General features: G+C 47.0%; 1 protein-coding gene across 1 annotated transcript in view; it reads right to left on the minus strand.

The window, feature by feature from the left end:
- LOC138516918 (probable carboxypeptidase X1) overlaps positions 1–24,210 on the minus strand; it is a 547,949-nt gene that overhangs the window by 13,969 nt on the left and 509,770 nt on the right. Inside the window, exons 10-12 of the mRNA XM_069632377.1 lie at positions 10,742–10,921; positions 6,868–7,165; positions 3,272–3,411 (exon numbers count right to left, since the gene is read on the minus strand). Of these exons, the coding sequence (XP_069488478.1) occupies positions 3,272–3,411; positions 6,868–7,165; positions 10,742–10,921 (618 nt within the window). The remainder of the gene's footprint in view (positions 1–3,271; positions 3,412–6,867; positions 7,166–10,741; positions 10,922–24,210) is intronic.

The raw sequence follows: 24,210 nt of genomic DNA on the forward strand, positions 1-24,210 counted from the left end.
AGATAGACACATGGAAGATGTGGGTCACAGGAACACTCCTCCATACGTGCCAGACCACACCCAGCAATGTTCCTCCAAGGCTACAAGTTACACACAGAATTCAGTGTCAATTTCAGTGACTTCAGAACAAACAACATGTGTGATCAGTAGAAATAACTGATTTGGAAATCATAAGCGATTCTGGGCTTCAGATCCCATTGGCGCTGCCCGGGCCAGCATGTTTCTAAAGGTAGTCCTACCTACTATAAACCATCATTATATTTTGTTTGCATTTTATATACATATGTATGCCTTCATTCACTGGCTGCTGGTGACTTGTCAAGCAGTAAATATGATAATACCACCCCCAATACGAGCAGGCGTGCAACCCAAGAGGCAGATAGGAGAGAGGCCTCCCATCTAAGAAGGACCTGACCCTATGTACTGTATCTTGAGAGAGGTTAGCATGCGCCTGTAACCTGGTGGACAGAATGGCATGGTCCACCAGTTCAAAGGCTGCTGACAAGTCCAGAATCATTAGGAGCGATATATGACCCCCGTCCATCTTATGAAGAAGGTGAGACTTAAGGGCCAATAAGGCCGACTCAGTGCCATGATTCATACGAAATCCAGACTGATACTTGTGATAGACAAGATTCTGCTCCAGAAAGATGGAAATCTGATTATAGGCCACTCTATCCAAGATCTTCAGCAGAAAGGGTGTGTTTGTAATTGGCCTATAATTAGATGCAGTAAGGGGGCAGAGATTCGGCTTTTTCAATAGAGGGGTAATCCATGCAGTTTTGATGGTATCTGGGACTCTATTAAGTGCAAAAGACGCATTAACAAACTTAGTCAAAGCTGGAATAAGAATTGGAGAGCATTCTTTAATTATAGTAGATGAACTGGGATCCCCATGGCAACTAGTGCTTTTTAGTTTAGAAATTACCTTAGCCAGTTCTTGTTCGGAAATAGGCTAAAAGCTGAAGGCAGGTGGTTCCTCAGGTTTATTAGTTGTGGTGTATAGATTGTCCTCTAACACTTGCTTCGATATGCCGAGTTTTTTTACCTCAATTACCTCTCTTATTTTCTCAAGTTTGTTGGATAAGGCAGATTGTATTTCCGTACACCATGCCTCGTCTTTATTAATAAGGGCTTGCGTCGGGCCCGGGGTGTGTGACTGTTCTTTTAAAATTTGGAACAATTCCCGACTGATTGACTTGGCTTTTATTATCCGGATGTTAAAAGACTCTTTCTTGGCCGAATATATGGCCAATTTATAGTCGGCGGACACTTTCCTATAAGCATCGAGATCAGCCAGATCTCTGCTTTTGCGCCAAATATGAAGAAGTTTAGTTTTCTTAGATTTTAGTTCTTGAAGCTCTTCGTTGAACCACAAGTTGCGTGCCACTAAAGGTTGTATTTTATTTTTAATTGGCACAAGCTTCTATGTGATTGAATGAAAAGAGTTCAAGAATGTGGTGGACATTTCTTCAAAGTTGTTTATTGAGGTAACTTGATTATTAAGGCTGGGCGCCCAATATGCAAGGTGAGTAAGATTTAACTTCCTTCGATTTCAAACCTTAAGGGATAGCTTGGGTATAATAGCTCTCCTCTCAAAATAGTCCATCTGTATTTGAAAGTGAATACAGAAATGATCTGACCAGGGACAAGCGTTCACCTCTTTATTTGAAAGACAAGAGTATGTCCCTTCAAATAAGTTGCGACTCTAATGTGTTGAAACAGATCTAAAGAGTCGAATATGTTTTCCATAGTTTTAGCGGAGGCATGCATAGCACTTCCCAACCATAAATTTAAATCGCCCAATAAAACTAATTTAGTTTTGGGTTTAAGGAAAGATAAAAGGGTACTATTCAGAGTGGCTGCAAAGGTGGGGTCTACGGAGCTCTGTATAATGAAAGAATATTCAAAGTGGTTTCCGCACTTACAGCTAATTTAACCCTGAGTAATTCAGTACCAGGTATTGAGTCAATCTTGCAATTCCAAGTCCTAAACTGGGATTTCATGATAAGGGCCACGCCCCCCCCCTCTACTAGATGTTCTATCCTTTCGAATTATGTGGTAACCCTCTGGAGTGGCTAACTCCAGTATAGGGTCTGCTGCCTCAAAATCCCAAGTTTCGGTGAGAGCACAAATATCCAGTTCTAGATCCTGAATCATAGTTGCTACCTGAGTGGCATGTTTTACAAGAGATCTGGTATTAAGTAGCATACACTTGAGGGAACAGACGGTCTTGCTAGGCTTATCCCTGATAGACTCATCCCTATTGATCAGTGTTGGTGCATAAAATGGTAAAGTCAGAGTAGCAGCCAGCAATAGTGCTGAAGCTAAACCTACCACGCTTTTATATGGCATTCCTCAGGGAGCCTGTGTGTCACCTTGCTTTTATAATATCTTTATGATTCCCTTCTTCCAGATGCTGGAAAGAGAAGGGATCATTTTCACAAACTATGCAGACGACACACAGTGCGTCATCCCTATATCAGGATCTTATGTGGAGGATGAATGCCGGATCAACGAAATTTACAAAAAAAATCAGGATTGGATGCTTGTAAATGGCCTGGCCATCAATATGCTCGAAAACCGAGCTTCTACTTATTGGCTAAGAGAATAAACCAGAGAAGTTGTAACCAAGCTATAAAACATTTTAGATAGATAGCTGTAAAATAGATGTCATGAATAAAGTCAAAACGCTGGATATTTATCTAGACAAGAACTTGAACATGAAGGCACAAGTGAACAGCCTTGTTTCCTCTGCGTCTTACTTTATTAAGTTGTTCCGCTGCCTTAGACCATTTGTGTCAGAATCAAATTCTGAAACATTGGCAAGGGCCACATTGTGTGTTTTAGTGTTTTAGTGCGTGAGGAATGTTTTTCATGTAGAGTTGTGTATGTGTCTTAGTAGAAGAGGTATGTCACACACCAGATTAGATGGGGAGGGATTATATTATGCCAACTACTTTCAATGACGTTGCTAATTAATTTGCTAATCAATGACGTTGCTACTTAATTTGCTAATTAATTTTAACATTCTAACTTAGCACCTTGAGCTGGAGTAAAAATATCTTAATAACATAATTACAATATTTCATTTGGATTATTTCTCAATATGTTGACATCTCTTTTTCTCGCCCAATTTTGCAGCTTTGAGGAGACACCTCCTATTGGGCGAGCGAGATGCCATGTCATATGATTCAGAAGGAGAGGCTCACGTGGGAGGTTTTGCTCATCAGTAACAGATGGACAGATTGAGGGGGATCTAGCTTGGCACCTGTTCCATGAAGATCAGGAGGGCCTCCTTGTTGTTCTCCCACTCCATCGGAAGTTCCACCTCGTGGGGAAATTTGTCACACGAGAGCTCGATGGTGATCTCAAAGCAGTTGGTGTGAAGATAGCTGAAGTCATTCATGCCTGGCCGCAAGAAACAAAGACAAGGAAAACAAAGATGACACGTCCTTTACAGGAATATTCACATAATCATGGACTTTCCTACAACCAATTTGCCAAATTGCAGGACAGGATCTGCGCCTCGCCTATCCAGAGCCATGAGGAAACCTTCATAAGAGAAACATGTGTCTGCTCACAATCAAAATAATAACCATTTACCATCAATTAAAAGAGAATATGATAGTACAAAAAACAAAAATCAACACTCCAATGGAATCGGGCCAGCAGACCGAAATTTGAGAAAAGAAGATGGAGAAATACAAAATTTGGCAATTGCACAGTATGCGGATGAATGAAATTAATTAATTTCAATGAATTCTACACTTCAAATAAAACCTTATATTCACATATTTCCTCATGAAGTTGTTATCAGGTGGGGCTTGTGTTATTTTGAGTGTCCCATGAACATTGATCATGTTCCGTCATCTTTTTTTAAACATCTATGATATACACACATATATTAACCCACACAGTCAAACTATGGCTAAAATGCAAAGCTGCAATAGGTATAGGTATCCCATAAGTGTGTTCCCCTAAAAGAATACAGCAACCTAACAATAAATGTAAGTGCCACACAGTGCACATCAAAGGTTCTGTATGGGACGCTAATCGTAATGCATAATTGGTTTTTTCCCTTAATAAGGGTTACCCGACTATGCCAATCAAAGATCTCTTTCCCATTGGAGACCATCAAATCTCAAAATGTATTCATGCAGTAGATCTCCTAATTCTGTAATCACTTCTTTGTTTGGGTGGAATTTTCCTCATGATTGTATCCAACAAAAAGTTAGTGAAAATCCAGTAAATGACTTTTTTCAGAAGTGTGGAATACTAAAAAAGAGACACAGAAAACATAAGTTAAGATTTTCTTTCGAAATATGGTAAACACTTGCATAGAAAAGAGGAGAACATGTGGGAGGAGCTCCTTAATGACACCCCACTTCTGGGTTCTACTGGGAGATTTTAGGGCACACACTTTGATTCCTCTCTCCTTGCAGAACAGTGCAAAGGAGGAACCTGCGGATGTCTTTTATTTCTTCCTGTTTGGGCCATCACGCTTGGGGGAATGATGGATTTCAATTCCTAGATGCTTTCTGGAGTTCTGTGGTCCTGCTGTGGTTCCAGGTGCTTCTCTGGCACTTCAGCATCCCTCTCTAGTGCTAGGCATTTTTCATGGTTCTCAGTACCCCTTTAAGTTCCTGACACTGTTCCAATGTTTTCACAGCCCTTCTCAGGTGGTAAGCGCTTTTCAGCTGTCCTATTGCCCCTTTCATTCTTTAGTCACTTTTCAAGGTTTTCATCACACCACTGACTAGGCACTTTTCTGGGTTCTCAGTCACTCTCTCGCCCGCTCAACTTCTAGGTGCCCTTATAGGTTCTAGCTGATTTTCAGAGTTTTCACCACCTCTTTCTGACTCTAGGTGCTTTTCAAGGTTCTCAGTGATCCTTTAGCAGTTTTCAGGGCTCTCAGCACTCCTGACACATACCACATGCACTTTAAGCTTCTTTCTAGTTGCTGTTTAGGGTTGTCAGGAGGGTCTTCAGGCATTATAATCCCCACATGGCATCAATGTATGGAGCTAGAGGATTTCTTTAGTAGACTCTCGGTACAACAGATCAATGCTGTTTCCTTCTGATGTTCACTCACTATCTTCCAGAAATCTTTCTCTCACACTACTCCTCCTGAGTCCTGATCAGTCTGGAGGTTCCTCCCTTTTCTTTCAAATTCTCTTTTCTGTGGGGTTTCCATCTCAGCTCATTTTTTTCATCTTGCTCTGGTCCCTGGCTTCTATCACATGCCCTGGGAAGGCCAGGTGATGTCAACCCAGTCGGCCATTTTGGATTTTGTCAGTTTCCTTGTGTTTGGCAAAGCCGCCATGTGTACGTAACATTTTGTGGGGCAAAGCCATTACTGGGAAATCTGCTTTAAAGTAATACAACATTAGTTCCACCAGGTTCAACAGGTGATCTACCTCAGTGCCAAGCTGATCTGCCTGTCCTTTCTCTTGACACTCCTTTCTGAAGGTCTGCAACCGGGGTAATGAATGAATATAAGGAGCAAGACTGTGCAGCCTGAGTCGTAAGACGTGATCCTGTAAACAGTATTGGCAGGTTTTGCTAGTGAAAAATGTGCTTGCCATGCTTGTGGAATCTCTGCCTTTGACTGATGTTTGTCCTGAGTTGTGTCCCAGTTAATTCAAAGTTATCCTGGTCTCTCAACATTTCATTAAACATATAGCCTAGAACAGCCCCTAAGTAAATTTTACTATGTATCACACGCCCTGAGGATCTCTATTCTTGTCCAAATGTGGGGCAGGGGAGTTTAGACAACCTGAAATGTCTCTTGGAATGGAACCCTACAAGTTATTTTGAACTGGCTCACAAGACAAAGGGGCCTTCAATGTCTGGCCACATCTATATGGCTGCAGTACACATGTCCCAGCACTGGTGAAGACTCTTGTCCCCTGCATAGCCACTCTTTAAAGCAGTCTGTGGCATGTCTAGTTTAAACCGCAGCTTGTATAAGGGTGTCTGCAGCAGTCTAGCTCTTTGTCAGGTTACTTGACAAAGGAGTATTAAAAAATAAGAACTGATCCCATCTGTGGGACCGTCCACCCAAATTATGGGTTTTTAACTGAAAAAACGAAGGGAATGTTCACATTGGGATACCTTTAAATAAACCCCTCCAGGAAAAGAATTGATCACACTTACTCTGCTAAATATTTGTGATTCATGAGTTCTTAGTCTTGTATATTTTCACATTTCAGAATTTGATTCTGGATCTGTTTGTTGTTATCCCTAAAAGACGACGATGTCCTAGCCATGTGTTCACTCTACACACTATCTAATACAGCAAATCCCCGAGGTCATACAACAATATCATTAAAACCTTAAAAAAGATCCTTATTTATAATGGTGGTTTTGGGTATTGGTCTACTATCTGGAAGAGTAATATTTATACCGGCTTTCAACATGACTTTACTCCCCGATTAGAATTTGATCAGGAACCACGTTATCATTTTCAGCACCATGGTACCCACCCAACCCTACTGTAGGAGCTAGATTGGTGAGCTTTCTAGAAACCATTGTATTGTCCGTGTCGCTGGTGGCCATGCTCGAGAGCAGACATATGCTTTATTCTACAACTATCATCCTCCCTAGCCAGCCTAGTAAAAAGTGAGGGATCATGGGAGTTGTAGTTCCAAACACATAAAGCGCCATTTGATGCAGACTCTGGCTCTAGAAGATGCTGATTAGCAATCCCTGCTGGCTCTCGAGTAAGTTTGTGGAAGCAGAGCATATGGAAAAGCAAATGATGATTCAACAAATATGAATAATGACTCTAACCTAGTTAAAATGACTTTTACCGGACTCCCAATCATGAATAGCAAAGAAACATGCATTCGTTCACTAACTTACTTCCAGCAACAGTGTGCCAGTCGGCCCCGTTGATGATGTTGCCCACGGTCGTGAAGTCTTCGGTGTGACAGATTCTCCGGGTGTCGTCCATCATGACTCGGCTGGTGGTGGCGTAAACAGTGGAGAGCCAGCGGAACATGGCGTCATCCGCCGTGGGGGTCATCTCCTTTGCCTTCCAGTAGGACCGTGCCATGTCAAAGGGGTACGTGACCACGAGCTCGCCGCCATGCAGGTTGGCACTCAGAACGAAGGGGATCTTCTGCATCCAGTCAATCACAGCTCGCGTTTCTGGCGCAACCTGTCGCAAGAAATGTGGTATGGTCAGGATAACTTGGGAGGACAGATGTATTGGCGTTGGGATGAAGGAGGGATGCAAAGATTGATGAAAGAGCTTTAAATTAGTAAAGGAAGGAGGACACCAAGAGATGTATGAAGCTAATTGAGGTATTGGGGAGTAAGGGATCAATCAAGTAATGAATTAATGAAGAACATATGATGCATGTAAGATAGCAGAGGCAGGAATGAACATATATGTGCACCATATGTGCTGTTTTTATATAATGCAAACCTATCTATGAATCAACCAAGCTGTGAGCTTCTAGGGGTACAGTGATCGGGTACATTAATAAGGCTACACTTCAAAGGCTAGACCATTAATGGTGCTCTTGCAATAGCATGGAGAGGGAGGGTACAGAGGGCTACAGGCAAGGGATACAGGATGAAACCGAAAGGCGGGGCTCCTTAAATCACACTCAAACCTTACCACCGTCCTGGAAGCACTCAATAATTGTGTACATTTAAAAAAAGGGGTTATCGGCAACTTCCCAATAGCTATAGACCGATTGCACTTTTAGATGCAAAATATTCGCTCAGATCTTGCTTTTGGAATTTAATGAATGGACCATGAGCTCACAATTGAGAGACACATTTCAATCAGGCTTTGTGGCGGGGCTTGGCACGGCGCCTAACATTATCACCCTCAATATGATAAAGTCTGATTATGAAACCCGGAAGCAACCGTCATATTTAGCATTCGTTGATTTCGGGGTTGTGTTTGATTCCATTGATCGCTCATTACTTTACAGAAAATTGAACCTTTATAACTGTCAAACGTCCCTCTTAGTACTGATTATGCTCCTGTATACAAACACCTCTATGCAAGTTAGACTGATTTAGGAAGGACAGTTGTCAAACATTTTTGCCAATGAACGAGGACTTAAACAGGGGTGTATTCTGGCATCCACCCTTTTTAACATGTTTATTTTAGAAATGGCAGAATTATTGAAAGATGTGATAAATGACTCACCAAAATTAGGTTGTCAGAAAATTAGCTATTTATTATATGCAGATGATCTCGTTCTTCTATCCCAGATAACTGTCGGCCACCAAAACCTACTATTTCTCTCCCACTTGCGCTTCCCAATGGATTACTCAAGGAAGCATTTGTATTTCTGAATTAAGATTTGTTAATGATGATGCCATGTCATATCTTATTAAAGGAATAGTGCGTATGTTTGCATGGGTGCACCGGAAAGTGGATTTCATATCTATGAGTATGTGTGCTGTAGCACAAGAACTGGGTGAATCTTTCTTTATACCAGAGGTAGCATGGCATCACTGCCCTGGGATGCAAGCTCTGTTTTCATGTTCCTCATGTCCAGGTGTGCATGGAAAATGAATACCAGAGGTAGCATGGCATCACTGCCCTGGGACGCAAGCGCTTTTTTAGTGTTCCTCATTTCCAGGTGTGCATGGAAAGTGAATACCACAGGTAGCATGGCATCCCCTGTCCTGGGACACAAGCGCTGTTTTCATGTTCCTCATGTCCAGGTGTGCATGGAAAGTGAATACCACAGGTAGCATGGCATCACTGTCCAATGACGCAAGTGCTTTGTTCATGTTCCTCATGTCCAGGTGTGCATGGAAAGTGAATACCACAGGTAGCATGGCATCACGGTCCAATAACGCAAGCGCGTTGTTCATGTTCCTCATGTCCAGGTGTGCATGGAAAGTGAATACCACAGGTAGCATGGCATCACTGTCCAATGACGCAAGCGCGTTGATAATGTTCCTCATGTCCAGGTGTGCATGGAAAGTGAATACCAGAGGTAGATTGGCATCACTGTCCTGGGACGTAAGCGCTTTATTAGTGTTCCTCATGTCCAGGTGTGCATGGAAAGTGAATACCACAGGTAGCATGGCATCACGGTCCAATGACGGAAGCGCGTTGTTCATGTTCCTCATGTCCAGGTGTGCATGGAAAGTGAATACCACAGTTAGCATGGCATCACTGTCCAATGACGCAAGCGCGTTGTTAATGTTCCTCATGTCCAGGTGTGCATGGAAAGTGAATAACAGAGGTAGCATGGCATCACTGCCCTGGGACGCAAGCGCTGATTTCATGTTCCTCATGTCCAGGTGTGCATGGAAAGTGAATACCAGAGGTAGCATGGCATCACTGCCCTGGGACGCAAGCGCTGATTTCATGTTCCTCATGTCCAGGTGTGCATGGAAAGTGAATACCAGAGGTAGCATGGCATCACTGCCCTGGGACGCAAGTGCTGTTTTCATGTTCCTCATGTCCAGGTGTGCATGGAAAGTGAATACCAGAGGTAGCATGGCATCACTGCCCTGGGACGCAAGCGCTTTTTTAGTGTTCCTCATTTCCAGGTGTGCATGGAAAGTGAATCCCAGAGGTAGTATGGCATCACTGCCCTGGGACGCAAGCGCTGGTTTCATGTTCCACATGTCCAGGTGTGGATGGAAAGTGAATACCAGAGGTAGCATGGCATCACTGTCCAATGACGCAAGCGCTGGTTTCATGTTCCTCATGTCCAGGTGTGGATGGAAAGTGAATACCAGAGGTAGATTGGCATCACTGTCCTGGGTCGCAAGCGCTGTTTTCATGTTCCTCATGTCCAGGTGTGCATGGAAAGTGAATACCACAGGTAGCATGGCATCCCCTGTCCTGGGACACAAGCGCTGTTTTCATGTTCCTCATGTCCAGGTGTGCATGGAAAGTGAATACCTGAGGTAGCATGGTATCCCTGTCCCGGGACACAAGCGCTGTTTTCATGTTCATATCCAGGTGTGCATGGAAAGTGAATACCACAGGTAGCATGGCATCCCCTGTCCTGGGACACAAGCGCTGATTTCATGTTCCTCATGTCCAGGTGTGCATGGAAAGTGAATACCAGAGGTAGCATGGCATCACTGTCCTGGGACGCAAGCGCTGATTTCATGTTCCTCATGTCCAGGTGTGTATGGAAAGTAAATACCAGAGGTAGATTGGCATCACTGTCCCGGGACACACGCGCTTTTTTAATGTTCCTCATGTCCAGGTGTGCATGGAAAGTGAATACCAGAGGTACATGGTATCCCTGTTCTGGGACGCAAGCTCTATTTTCATGTCCCTCATGTCCAGGTGTGCATGGAAAGTGAATACCTGAGGTAGCATGATATCCCTGTCCCGGGACACAAGAGCTGATTTCATGTTCCTCATGTCCAGGTGTGCATGGAAAGTGAATACCAGAGGTAGATTGGCATCACTGTCCTGGGACGCAAGCACTGATTTCATGTTCCTCATATCCAGGTGTGCATGGAAAGTGAATACCTGAGGTAGCATGATACCCCTGTCCCGGGACACAAGCGCTGTTTTCATGTCCCTCATGTCCAGGTGTGCATGGAAAGTGAAAACCAGAGGTAGCATGGCATCCCTGTCCTGGGACGCAAGCTCTGTTTTCATGTTCATATCCAGGTGTGCATGGAAAGTGAATCCCAGAGGTAGCATGGCATCCCTGTCCTGGGACGCAAGCTCTGTTTTCATGTCCCTCATGTCCAGGTGTGCATGGAAAGAGATGTCATTGCCCCTTACCGTTGCATTAGCCATGGTGTAATACTCTGGAATCGGAATGTAGTGGTTGGGAAATGCTTCGGGTGCTAACTCGTTGTCTTCGGCATCCCACAGTGGGGTGTTAAGATCAGCAAAGTTGTGATTTAAATCATAGCCTTGATAGGTCCAGCGCCCGTAGGCCCATCCTGACAGCTCTGATCCCTAGAGAGGAAAAAACAAAATAATATAACAACCACCTTTTATCTCCTCTTCCCCCACTCTCTCCCCCATCTCCAAATAGAGACATCAAACCATTGTATATATTTACTAAATCACTTTTCACAAAACATGATCCATTTTTCATTTTTTCTCTTTTTCACTCAAGTTCTTTTACCAAATATTGTGTGCACTGTACTTCAGCCATCAGTGTGGGGATGAGGCTACCACTGTACCTCATCAATTTGGCCTTAGCCCCATAGGCGGTCGGACGCTTTGTTTCCTTGGCCTCTTTTTCAAACACATCTACTTGAATAATTAAGGATGCAGTCATTTCTAACAGGCTTACAAAATGTCTAGTCAAAAGTCAGCTTCTACAAAGTTATATTTATTTATATTGCTAAATCCGATGATGTGTAGATTTTATTTTTATTTTTGGTACATTTATTTAATTTTAGCATCACAGTGTGGCCGAAACAATGCTATAGCAAGGAGAGAAAAAAGAGAGGGTGATGGGATGTAGAATATTTGGTTTGCATGACAACTGGGAATGCTATTGGCCTGCATTGGCTGCATCACAGTTTCTTATTTTCATGTCCTTCCGCTCACCATGCTTTCTTCTGCCATCATGTGTCTGCGCAGGCAGGAAAGAATCTACAGAAAACTACACAGCCCCAAAATCTATGGTCTGAGATTGAAAAAGTACAGTCTCTCAACCTAGTCCTTCATGCTTGTTCTAGTCCCTCATCCTAGTCTTTAGTTCTAGTCCCTCATCCTAGTCTTTAGTTCTAGTCCTTCATCCTAGGCCTAGTCTCTTTTCTACCCTTATTCTCTTATCCTAGCCCCTGCCGCTCTTCCTAGTCCCTCATACAAATATCTTCTTCTATTCTCTCACCCGTCTCCATAATCTCTTAGCGTCTTCCCACCTCCTAGTCCCCCATCTCGTACCCTCCTCCTAGTCCCTTTTCTCTTTAATTCCTCAACCTAGTCTTAGTTAGTTAGTTTGTTTATTTGGTAATGCGCACCAAACCCTTGGGTAGCTGGGCGCAGCAGATACAAGTATACTTGAAACATGGTTACGACATGTAAATAGGTACAGTAATAGAATTTGGGAATTGGTATAGGTAGGGAGTAGCATACAAAACAAGTGCAGTAGTCAAGTGAACAGTGTGGTACATTTAGATAAAAGAGTCATTGAGAAGTCAAGTGCACAGATTGGTACAGCACAGGTTTGGTCCTAGTCCATTATTCTAGTCTGTTGTCCTAGTCCAGTATCCCTGTCTCACATCCCTTGTCCTAGTACCTCTCTCAGTCCTAGTCTTACATCCAGTCCTAGTCTCTGGCCCTAGTCCAAGTTTGTGTTTTATGCCTTATACACCGAAGCGGGTTTGTCTCATGAAATGTGCGCCATTCAGCGTGCTTTACTTGGCTAGCCTGTCTCGCAGAACAAACAAGCAGACAAGGGGAAAGTACAGTGCTCACTCCAAGTTCCAGTTGCAGTCCTTTTCACAGCCCAGCCCTAGTTCTATTCCCAGTCCTGTTCCCCATCACTGTGTTATGCTCACAAAATTCACAGTACTCATCCTAGTACTTATCCTAGTCCCAGTCCCACGGCCCATAATAGTCCAAGTGCTCATCCAAGGCTTTATCACAATGCACAGTTGCATCATCGAGCAAGTAGCTACCTCTGATTGGCAATTATGGGAAGAAAAAACAATACATGCTTTACCTCTAACCTGATGTGCACCTGGTAGTGCAGACATGGGCTAAAAGGATACTTCGAGGCCATTGTTTCTAACAAATTATAGCTCAAATCCAGACACGTTGGTGCCCAACCAAAGTTCCCTGCCCTCGTTTAAGCTATGTTGTTTTATCGTTTAAGCTATGTTGTTTTATCCGTCCAGCACCTCACAGCACAAATCACACGACCTGTTGTGAAGGCAACTGATCCTTGTTTTCTGCACTTTTCTGACTGATTGGGGGTCTAACATTTTTATGGTTGGTGGTCTGGGACAAGCTGGTATCTTGCAATGCTGGGGGTCTTAGGACAGAGGCTTTCTGGCATTACTAAGAAGTGAGACAGGGAAGGTCAAAGGCTTGTGCCCTCCTTCTCGTGGGATCGCTTTTGTCAGTAAGCAACATGAGACCATGAAGGGTCTATGAATCTTCAACAGTCCTGGCCTTCATCACCAATGCCCAAGCTACAACGTATTCCTGTCTGCATACACTCTATTTCTATGCATGTGACTCAAGCCTGTGGTCCTGGCTTCAGAGCAAAGGTATGCCTGGATTCCAATATGGCTGCTTCTATCGAAGATGGCGTTTTGTTTCCCCATGCATTAATAGGGCAAGGCGCGCACCCCCTTGCCATATTCTGTCTCCTAGCAATACCCCTACTTCACCATCCCAGGGCCTCTTTTTCATAGGAAAGCACGGGGATGTGGGGGGTTGGGCCAGATTCTGGGACGATTATTTCTCCTTCCCAACATAGTCCTACTCTGAGTACTTATCACAGTCCTCTTCCTCGTTACAGCCACTGTCACTTTGGTGAAATGACTACTGGTCTGTAGGAGTATAGGGAGCAGTGTCTAACATGCCTACTCACACCCACACTGCTAAACCGGCTGTGATCTTAATCACACACAGCCAACAAATATACCTCTTTCTAGTTTGGTAATGTGGGCCTAGGGCACGATACTCTTGACGAGGGATGTGAGCTGATAAAGTTTCAACACAAACAACAATGGTACAGTGGTACCAAAATACAAAAGAAATGCTTCTATGAAAATAGGAACTTTAGTAAAAACCAATCAATGCATGTAAAAACACTAAAGCCCCACAGCTGTAAGAGGGCCATAGAGAATGCAAGACTTGGTAAGAAAGGGCACACTTGGCTGATAGGCAGACAAACCATTTCAGCAGCAATATCAGTGCTCAAGTATATGTCTTTGAATGATAGAGAAGATGAGTTTAAAAGTGACGATTGTCCTTTAAGGTGGACCAGGGGGACAGTGCCTCTTCAAATACCTTTGTTGATTTGTCTTTGGGTGTTCAACAGTGGTCAGCCAGGTTTCTAGGTTCAGTCGAGCTGATGATGAGAAGTTAAATTCACGTTGATCCAGTGGCAGGATGGCATTGAGTCAGCTTCAAGATGGGGCTCTCTGTGGATCGAGTTGGAGCCTGACACAGTCCAAGCTTATGGCTCCCAAAAAGGTTGAGTCGGTAGTTGAGTTGGGCTGAAACAATGCTTTTGCTCTGTCGAGTTTGTGCTTGAGATGTCGAGTCAATGGCTTCCAGCTGGTTGAGTCCATTTTTGAGTCTGGTGGAGACTATGTTTCAGATGGGTCAAGTTGGTGCTGGAGTAGTAGTGAGTTGTGTGCTGCCATACCGGCAAGCCGGCAGATGAATTGTGCGGTGATCTACATTCACTGGGTCGAGGATGCATTGACTCATCTTAAAAAAGTAGGTAAGTGCTTCAATTTCCTTACTGTGACAAGAGCAGCACTGCGCATCCGGTAGTGTCTGAAAGTGACTTGAGCATGGTTGATCTGGATCAAAGAGCTTCGAGGCAGGAAACAGGATTCCAAGCTGACTTCTGGGTTTCTGAAGGCTCAGACTAGGGGCTTACGGGACAAGGTAAAACCATAGGTATGCATTTCCAGTCCAGGAAGTTTGTCTTCACCTCCACTGGGCAGATCTTGGGTCCAGTGCAGAGGCAATAGAAAGGCCTTGGTCCACAGCAGTGTCACCCCCAATGTTCCGTAGGGATTGTTAGGGTACAGAGCTTTCCTCTGCCTTGGAGCTCCATGTCTTCACCTCTCTAGCAGGGGACTTTGGAATAGACTGAATTCCCAGCAGACTTCCTCCGAATCCTTGTCTTGAAGCTCAATGATGAATCCACAAAGAACAGCGTTTCCTATCCTCATACTGGCAAAAGGCTTCAGTGCTTTGGCCCAAAGCAAGCCTGTTGCCAGGGGTCCAATCCAGGCAGCTGTAACAAGTGTGCTTATTTATATTTATATTTATTAGTATTCATTTGAGGAAAAAGATGTCAATTCTGAACAGAAACAACTTACAATAACATATTTACAGATGGCAGAGGTATTCCCTCAAAGGGTTCCTGTACAATAGGACAAATAGGAGAACAAGTCTGTTTTTGAGGGTGTAAAAAAGTGTGACAAATACCAGGGGCAAAACAAAAAAAGGTAGGGAGGATGGGGGCAAGGGCAAGAGGGTCTCCCTCTTTAGCAAGTAAGTGATGTTCAAGCCGATCTTTGACGAGATCCACAGTTGGGCTGGCTTTGATTGTTATGTTTTTACCTTTTCTCGCCTTCTCCCAGAAGGTTGACATCTGCAGAGCTCTGGTTCTCTCTGGGCTTGACTACTGCAACAGTCTCTTCCTCAATTGGCCTCTTTCCTCCCTTTGCCCTCTTCAACTGATAAAGAATAGGACTGCAAGACTTATCTTTAGCCTGAAGCCCAAAGACTGCATCTCTCCAGCCCTAAAATCTCTCCATTGGCTCCTGGGGACTGCAAGGATCCAATTGAAGACCCTTTGCGTCATCCACAAGGCTGTCTGGGGCATGGGACCTCTCTACATCCAGCTTTCCCTCTCTAAATACCTCCCTACTAGAGTTCTTCGGTCCTCTGGCTCAAACTCTCTGCAGGACAAACGCTCCTCCAAGCAGAGAGTGGGAGATAAAGCCCTTTTCTCTGCAGGTTCCTCCCTCTGGAACAGCCTCCCTGCCCCTCAGACTTGAGCCGGATCTTCTTAAGATCCAGAAGCCTCTTAAGACTTTCCTTATATCCCCTTCCTCCCCTCTTCCCCTCCCATGCTAATGGACCTCTGCCACTGTGACTGGGGCCTGTTCCCTTCTGAGTCATACATGGTTCAGACCACCACCCTACCAGTCCTCCTAGCATCCCGTGCCAGCACTTGCCCTCGGACAATCTTCCCTGGACTAGCCCAACATGGTAACCCAACCTGGTCCACCTATCCATCACACTCGTACTCCCTTCCCCCTCTCTCTCCCCTGACACTTGCCATCTTGCCGCCCCCCTCAGCACTTGCTCACCCCCCCTGTGCACCCCACTCCTGCACTTTTCCTGCTTCCCCCTCCCCTGCACTTACCACCTTTGTCTTGCACTCGCACGGTAGGATTGTCACAAGCCCATTATAACCGTTATTGTTGTTTTGTAGTTTTTCTTTCCTATGTCCCTGCACCCCTTCCCCCCAATTTGTCTTGTGGTGCCTGGAAACACTTGTGTTTAGGCGCCATACAAATGTCCAATAAATAAAATTAAATAAATGGCCAGTGTGTTCCAGTGGAGCCGGACCAGTAGGACAAGTCGGGAGAAAGAGAGGAAGCGAGAGAGGCAAGTGAGGATGAGTTGGAAGCCTGAGACGTCATACCCCAGCTGCTTTGTCTGCAGGGAGTGGGGGGACAGGTATTACGAAAAGCCCTAACATAAACCAAAATGCTAGAACCCATCTCCTGGCCCACTCTCCCCTCTTGGCTATTCTAACTAAACCCCTTTGCATGTTTGCTGACTTCAACAGGACAGCAGTGATCAGCACATTGGTGTGAGAGTCACTTTGTTATGCAAAGCATTACTTGGAAGCACTGGATCCCAGGTGACCTCCTGGGGAGGGTTCCTGTGTACTGTGAGAACGTCAGGAGGATCGGAGAGACAGCTTCATGAGCATTGTCCCACATAGCTGTTCTGGATACACCCAACCCAGACATCTAATACACATCAGCCTTGTCATGGTTGAAGAACTGCTCACCAGGCTAACACAATATTATATGTACATGCTATGGTAACCAGTCATTTTATTGCAAACATAACAGAGTGGTACATTTCAGTGTTATTCTTCATAGGCGGGGTGGCCAAGCCCCTGTTAGCTACCCGTGTCGAGCTGGCATGTGGATGGGTGCTGAGAGGTATTCTGGAGAGTTTGCACACCCAGGAGACTGATTATGTGTCCCGCTAGACCACATTTCTGCCATGTGGGATAGCTGCATTCGTATGGCAGTGGTGTTGCGTGACGTGTCTTAAGTAGTGTATGCCAGCCGATGCGTGAGGGAGGGTGGCCGTGCCTTCGGTTATATCTTCCATAATATGTCATGTGATCTGTTACACAGAAGCAACCCCCGCATGAGCCTGCATGCGGATCCATAAGTGGTATGTGTATATTTCACAAGTAGGGGCCTTGCACAGTGGGGTCCAGGTATGCATAAAACAGAAGTTCTGTATTTCAGAGTAGAGAAGCTGATTCAGCTGTCCAGAAGGTAAATGCTAAGGATTGGATTGGATTTGAGATTTTTTAAATCGCAGGCATCCCCGGCTTATAATCAGGCTTCGTAGCGCTTAATGGCAAACTAAGAGATGCCCGGAAGCATCCAAGTCTTCAGCCTTTCTGCAAAGCAAGGGGATGCCTCATAGGTGGCAAATGCACAATTACTGCTCAACTGCAATAAGATTGTGTGTTTGAAGAGTATATTTCAGTGGGGAATTGATTGGATTGATATTGCGTTTCATTTTCAATGGCGCTATTCCATTAAATCACTACTCTTTATGTGTTCCTATGTTATGCATTAGCTCCTTGGATAACGTGATATTTTGCATGCATGAGTAATAGTATATCATTTTTTAAAAAAGAATACTCATGCATTTGGAGCCCTGATGATATTATGTTTTCTTGTCCAACTCCAGACCTCGAGGGCTGGAATCCTGTCGGGTGTTCAGGATAACCCTCATTAATATTCATGAGAAAAATTGTGCTTGCATTTAGAATCACTGTATGCAAATGTATCTCATGCATATTAATCAGGGGCATCCTGAAAATCCGACATGGTTCCAGCCCTTGAGGCCTGAAGTTGGGCAACTCTGTTCTAACACAACACTGAATAGACATGAGCCTGAAAATATGGTTCATTTGGGATATTATCCCACGATACCAGAGGAGGGCTTTCACTGAGTCACGTGAGGAGACAACAAAACAGTCCCGAGCACACATGGAAAGGATGCCAGTCGATCCGCATGATAGGATCTGAATTCACTCATCGTAACGACATATCTGCCATGACTCCCTGGTATGTATCGCACTCCATCTCAGTGGAAGATAGCCGTATCCCTCCGGGGCACGGCCACCCACCCGCATACATCTACAATACTCCACTTCTCAAACCCACATCACACAACACCTCTGCCACTAGAATGCAGCGGCGTTCACAAAAACAATGGCCCTCATTACGACCCTGGCGGAAATCGAAAAACGATGGCGGAAATGCAATACCGCCATCGAATAGCGCTCGGTGCGACTATGACCCGTCACCGCAAAGTACGAAGCCATTAGCGACACCGTAGTGAACGCCAACGCTAACTGCACCAAGCACGCGCGCGCGCGCCATGCCAAACCGCAAACACCACCATGGTGCAACGGTACGCCAATTCCGACCCTAGCGGACATGTACCTAACGCCATCAGGCATGGCGGAATGTACCATTCCGCCATGGCGAGAAGTACGGCATCGCGAATCAACCGTAAACGGCCCCACTGAGTGCCTGTACACCGCTCCCTGCCCACAAAGTACAACTCCCGGTAGGTGCAATGAAGTCACAATGCAACCATTGAAATGTACAAAGCACCCATGCATGCCAACGAACAAAAGCAACACAAGAGGGGCCAATGGGAGCTGCAGGTCACAGATGGCACGAATACAGAAGCCATCCCAATGGACATGACCACAGTCCCCCACCAAGAAACGCACGCAAACACAGGCACCTGTGCCCAGCAATATTCCGAAAATCACATCATTCCACCAGTCCACCTGGCTGACCGGCATCTGTTACACAAAACCCAATCCCCCGCCCCTGAGCATGACAACATTCAAACTGTCATAAAGGCAGCCCCCATCCCTGACCTCACGGGCTTAGTAGGCAAACGCGCCCAGTACAGTACCACGCAACTAAACCCCGAAGCTGGAACCCAATGCAGATCTCCTCACAATACATCGCCCCCCAAATAGGCATATGCCACATCACTTGCAAAGAAAAACGCTACACGGGCCAAATCAGAATAGCAATTTATGCACATCAAAGACACCAAGCCCATACAGCCATCAGGCCATGAACTCCAAAACACTAATCACCATTGTGGGCTGCATCCGCAAGAAATGACCAGCCACTACTTGTGTGTCGCCCTGTACCCCCATGGTACACAGAGCCACATTCACGTACGAAAAGGCAACATGGAAGCGCACAGAACCGCAGGGCTGTCCCAATGGGGAGGCACTAGTCCAGCTGAAAGGCCGAAATGTTGCTCCGAGACACCAGTACTGCGTAAGGGCATGTGGGCCATTGGCGATCGTCCCATAAGATCGTAATGCTGCTCCACCGATTAACACGAAGCAGCAGGTGTCGGGAGTAAAATCCATCTGCAGGAGTGGCATACAGATGGCAGTGGCAAAAGGGGAGGAGATACCTGTCAACCAAAAGAAAAGAAAAAGAACAGAATGGCCATCAGAACTACATTCGAACAACTCACTTCAATGATCACACGAAATCCACAGCCATATGCATGCTAGCCCACTCAAAAGGATCATCACCACCCCAAAACCACTTGCGACTCATAACCATCTATATCGAGGTGCAAACACCATCACAAACGAGTGTACCTGTGCATGCGTCTGTCAAAACAGAATCCATCAGATGGGAATGTCAACGTGCATGGACACAAGTGTCTGAGGGCGCCTCGAGACAGGGAGGGCTCAACAAGGCCAGATAGACGATGGTCCCACTATGGCAGCCCTGCATCACATAGCGTAGGGGAGGCGGATAGATCCCAAGAAGCCCTGTACATGGCAAACTCTGTATCAAATCACCTGCCCATGCATCCATTCATCATTCCCTCATCCCGGGATCAAAACGCCTGAATAATTACTCACATGACATTAGAAACATCCATTGAGTCTGTGCGTTATGCAGCCTGCAAAATCCACAGTGCCCCAGCCCGTAATTCCAGTGTTGTGAAGTAACATGTATTTGGGAACGGCCGGCCTCATCGCCCACGTAGCTAATGCGCATCCCAAACTATTCATATCAATCATTGCTCCCTCGCCATGGGCCCTGTCTCAAGGACATTGAACAATAGAACGTTATATTTGCAGTCAGACCTGTGGGCATCTCCTCGCCGCCAGCTGAAGACCGAAAGCGCCGCCCTTCGAATTCCTCATTTGCAACACCACGTCGGAAAGGCATCTGTGGCCGTTTGAAATCACTAATTATTCCATCGAGTGCGGCTGTGTGTGAAAATGGCAACTGCCTTCACCCACGAATGGGACGCCCCGCCCGTCGTTGCAACTCGGTACAGTGATGCATGAGGGCCCACCGTTACTCGAGTACTACGTTCCACTGACCCTTCACAAGTCTGTTCGCGACTGCACAGATAGAATGGGAAACAATGGGACCATAGCCGAATGAACATAACAACCAATCCAACACGGCCATCGGGTACAAATACATGATAGCAATAGCAAGATACCATTCCCCGAATTGCAGCGTTGTGCGCGTGACGTGCTCGGCCAAAGGGGAGGGCAGTTTGCACAGGTGGAATGAATCACCACAGGTGGAGGCCATACAGCCTGAAAACACATGAATTGCACAGCCAGTCTCCTCCCACAACCACACCGAAATGCTACCGGCAGGACTCGCGATGTTGGCCCTGGGGGACCTGATAGCACTGCAAGTGCTCCAACTCCAAGAGGAAGACGAACACCAACTACAACCGGCCGCGCGGAGGAGACGCAGGAGGAGGAGGAGGGCAAGGCAGGGCCAGCAAGGCCCACCAGCACAGCCACTACCACCACGCAGGCAGCCCGCAATCCCACGCCTCCGAGCACATCCGTTCAACCTCACTGATGAGCAGATCCACACCCTCTACCGTTTGGACCGGGACACCATAGCCGCCATTGTGGACATGACACAGGCTGACCTTGTCAGCATGATAGATAGCCCAACCGCCATCCCACCCCTACTGAAGGTGGTGTCTGTACTCCACTTCCTGGCCACAGGCACCTACCAGCACACAGTCGGACAGTTGCATGGCATTTCTCAGCCACTGTTCTCACGGACACTATTGCAAGTGCTCGATGCCCTCCTGCAGCACGCAGACGACTACATCTCCCTACCACGCTCGGAGCAGGAAATTACAAACACGAAAGTGGGATTCCATGCACTTGCCGGCATACCGGGTTGCATTGGTGCCATCGACTGCACCCATGTGGAATTGGTCGTCCCACATGCCATGGAGGCCCAGTACCGCAACCGAAAACAATTCCATTCCCTGAATGTACAAATGGTGTGTGACTCCAACAGGATCATTACACATTGTTGCGCCCGATTCCCTGGATCAACCCATGATTCTATGGTCTTGAGGAACTCTACAATACCACGCTACATGGAGCGACACGCAGGGAACAGATCCTGGCTACTCGGTGAGTCTCATTACATGCATGATGATGTGGGGTATGTGAATTGGCAATGACCTGGCAGGAAGGGGGGGGGGGTGTGCGTACGTATCAATGGCATTCCACATCATACGTTTCTCGTCCACATACAGGTGATGCTGGATATCCACTGAAGAGATGGCTCCTCACACCAGTCCGGAACCCACGGGACCAGCATGAGGAGGACTACAACCATGCCCACTCACGTACCCGTGTAGTCATAGAACAGGCATTCGGCCTACTGAAGGGCCGTTTCCGCTGCCTCAGCAGGTCTGGCGGGGCACTCCTGTACCGCCATGAGAAGGTTGCAAAGATGGTGATGGCATGTGTCATGCTCCACAACATGTGCGTACGTAGAAATGTGCCCATGCCCCCTGACGCAGAACTGCAAGCACCTGATGATGGTCATGATGAGGGTGGGGATGTGGCAGCACCTCATGGAGTCTGCGAGGCACCGGAGGCCCGTGACATTCGTCAGCATCTCATTGATGTATGCTTCTAGCACTCACGCCTGGTGGCTGATACATGGACACGGGACTCGTGGCACTGCGTGTGTCTGGGACATGCACAATATGGACTGTACGCCTATGATGGCCTAGTACACAAAGATCAATGTCCACACATCTCATTGGTTGATCGTGCACTTTTTATGGCATATGTGATGTCATGTTGAACACCCTATCGACCCGCCACCCAAGTGAGCCCAACACACCCCCTCCACCCCCCTACCTCCCCCCCGAACACCAGTGTCCAAAGATGCTCATTGTCAGTGGGCTGTCGCTATTGCAAGCCCCCTCTGCGGGTATCAGGGGCACCCCTGCCTGTGGAGCGCAGGTTCCTTCCAGATCTACGTTGGGGGCTGCCCTGGACGGAGCTTGCAACGGATGATGTGTCTGCCTGCTCACGTCCATGCATGTCCCTAAGGGTTTGCGAGAGCTCAGTGAGCACACGGCGCACTGCGGCAAGTTCGGCACATACGTCCTTGGCCGTCGCATGCAGTTCCCCCCTGAGGCTCTCGGTGCTTCTCTCCATTTGGACTCTCAGGCTCTCGGTGCTTCTCTCCATTTGGACTCTCAGGCTCTCGGTGCTACTCTCGATTTGTGCCCTAAGTGTCTCAGTTGATGTTTCTATGTCTGCCTTAGTGCCCCCACATTCATCAGCATGGTCCTTGAGGAGCGTGGCCAGTTGCTGCTGTTGTTCGATCAACTGGTCGAGGGACTGTTGCCTCTGCTGGGCCAAGGCCATTTGCGGGGGTGTCACAGAGGGGCTGTTGTCCTCATGTTGCATTGCCACAGGGCTTGTGGGGGATGGCCAGTCGTCGTCTTGTGGGTGCCCCTGCGTGGTATCCTCATGTTGTACGGGATGGGACAGACAGGGGGATTGGGACAGGTCATGGATGGATCTGACTTCGGCATCCCCGTTTTCTGTGTCGGAGCATGCTGCCATCAATGGGGTGTCACCTATGGTGCTGCTGCCACCGGAGGCAGTGCCTTCTGTGGCATCCATTGGGGGGACCTGTGGTGGTGGTGTTGTGGGCATGCTGGCTGCTGGGGTGCCTGTTGATGTTCCCTCCTCTGTGCTGCCACCTGATTTGTGCTGCTGCCGTGTCTTGATGCGTGCAGCTGAGGTGGAGGGTCTCTGGCCGTTGGTCTTGGCCCTCTTTGCAGGTGTGCTGGTAGGGGTGTCCTGTAGCTCGTCGTTTGGATCGGACCCTGTGGTGGAGTAGAGGAGGGCGAGGGTTATTGGTGGGTCTGTGGGAATTGGAATGGCATTGTGTCACATGCATTGGGGTGGTACCTGAGGGTGATTTGGGCCGGGCCCTTGGAGGTGCTTTGATTTGTGTGTGGAGTGAGGGTGCAGTTGTTTGGCAGCCTGCAGTTAGGGTGTGCCTGCTGCACGTGTAGTGCGTGTATTAGGGGTTTTTAATTATTTATGTATTTATTGTGGGTTTTAACGTGCGCTATCAGGCCGATGTGTGTGGACGTTCTCCTGGACATGTGTTTCTGTTGCACTATGTGGACGCATGGTACTTCACATGGATGGACTGTGTGGATTTGGCATTGTTTTTTCTGGGCCACCTACCTGATTCTTCTGATGTCTGCACTCCTTTCTCCATCCCTCCGACTCCCTCTATGCTCTCCATTCCGATGGTGGAGGCACAGATTTCTTCCCAGGGGGTCAACTTGATGGGTGATTCAGGACCTCCCCCGGTGGCTGTGGCAATGTTGCGGTTGGCAGAGAGTATGCTGCGGACGCGTATCCGCAGGTCGTCCCATCGCTTGCGGCATTGCTGTGGGGTGCGGGGTGCGGTCCCCACCGCACTTACCCGCTGTGCCACCAGAGCCCATATGGCCTTCTTGTTTGCAAGTGCCGTCCTGGTCATTTGCGTGCAGAAGACGACGGCAGCATTCTCCTGGAGGGTCTCTGTTAGCACGGTGAGTTCCTCACGGGAGAAGTGGACCTGCCGCTTGCGGTCGCACGCTTTCTTCGCTGCTTTTCCCATTATTCTTGGTTTCGCTAGGGTGGTTGACGGGTTGGGGTGTGTTTCAGGGTAGTGATTTTAGTGGTTGTGTGGTTTTAGTGTATTTATAGGTGTACGCCGGGATGTTTCCCGTTCCGGGCCCATGTTTTAACTTCCGTTTCCGTATATTTCCGGGCACCGTACTTTCCGGTAGGCGCACACTGCGGTGACCGCTAAGAGGGGTGGCGGTATTGCACCTGGGGCGCCGTACGGCGGCGGTGTGGGCCGTTTTGGGGTCATTTCCGCCATCGCGGACTTTGCACT

The sequence above is a fragment of the Ambystoma mexicanum genome, chromosome 6q (genome assembly GCF_040938575.1).
Source record: "Ambystoma mexicanum isolate Mex_15411 chromosome 6q, UKY_AmexF1_1, whole genome shotgun sequence".
NCBI lineage: Eukaryota > Metazoa > Chordata > Amphibia > Caudata > Ambystomatidae > Ambystoma > Ambystoma mexicanum.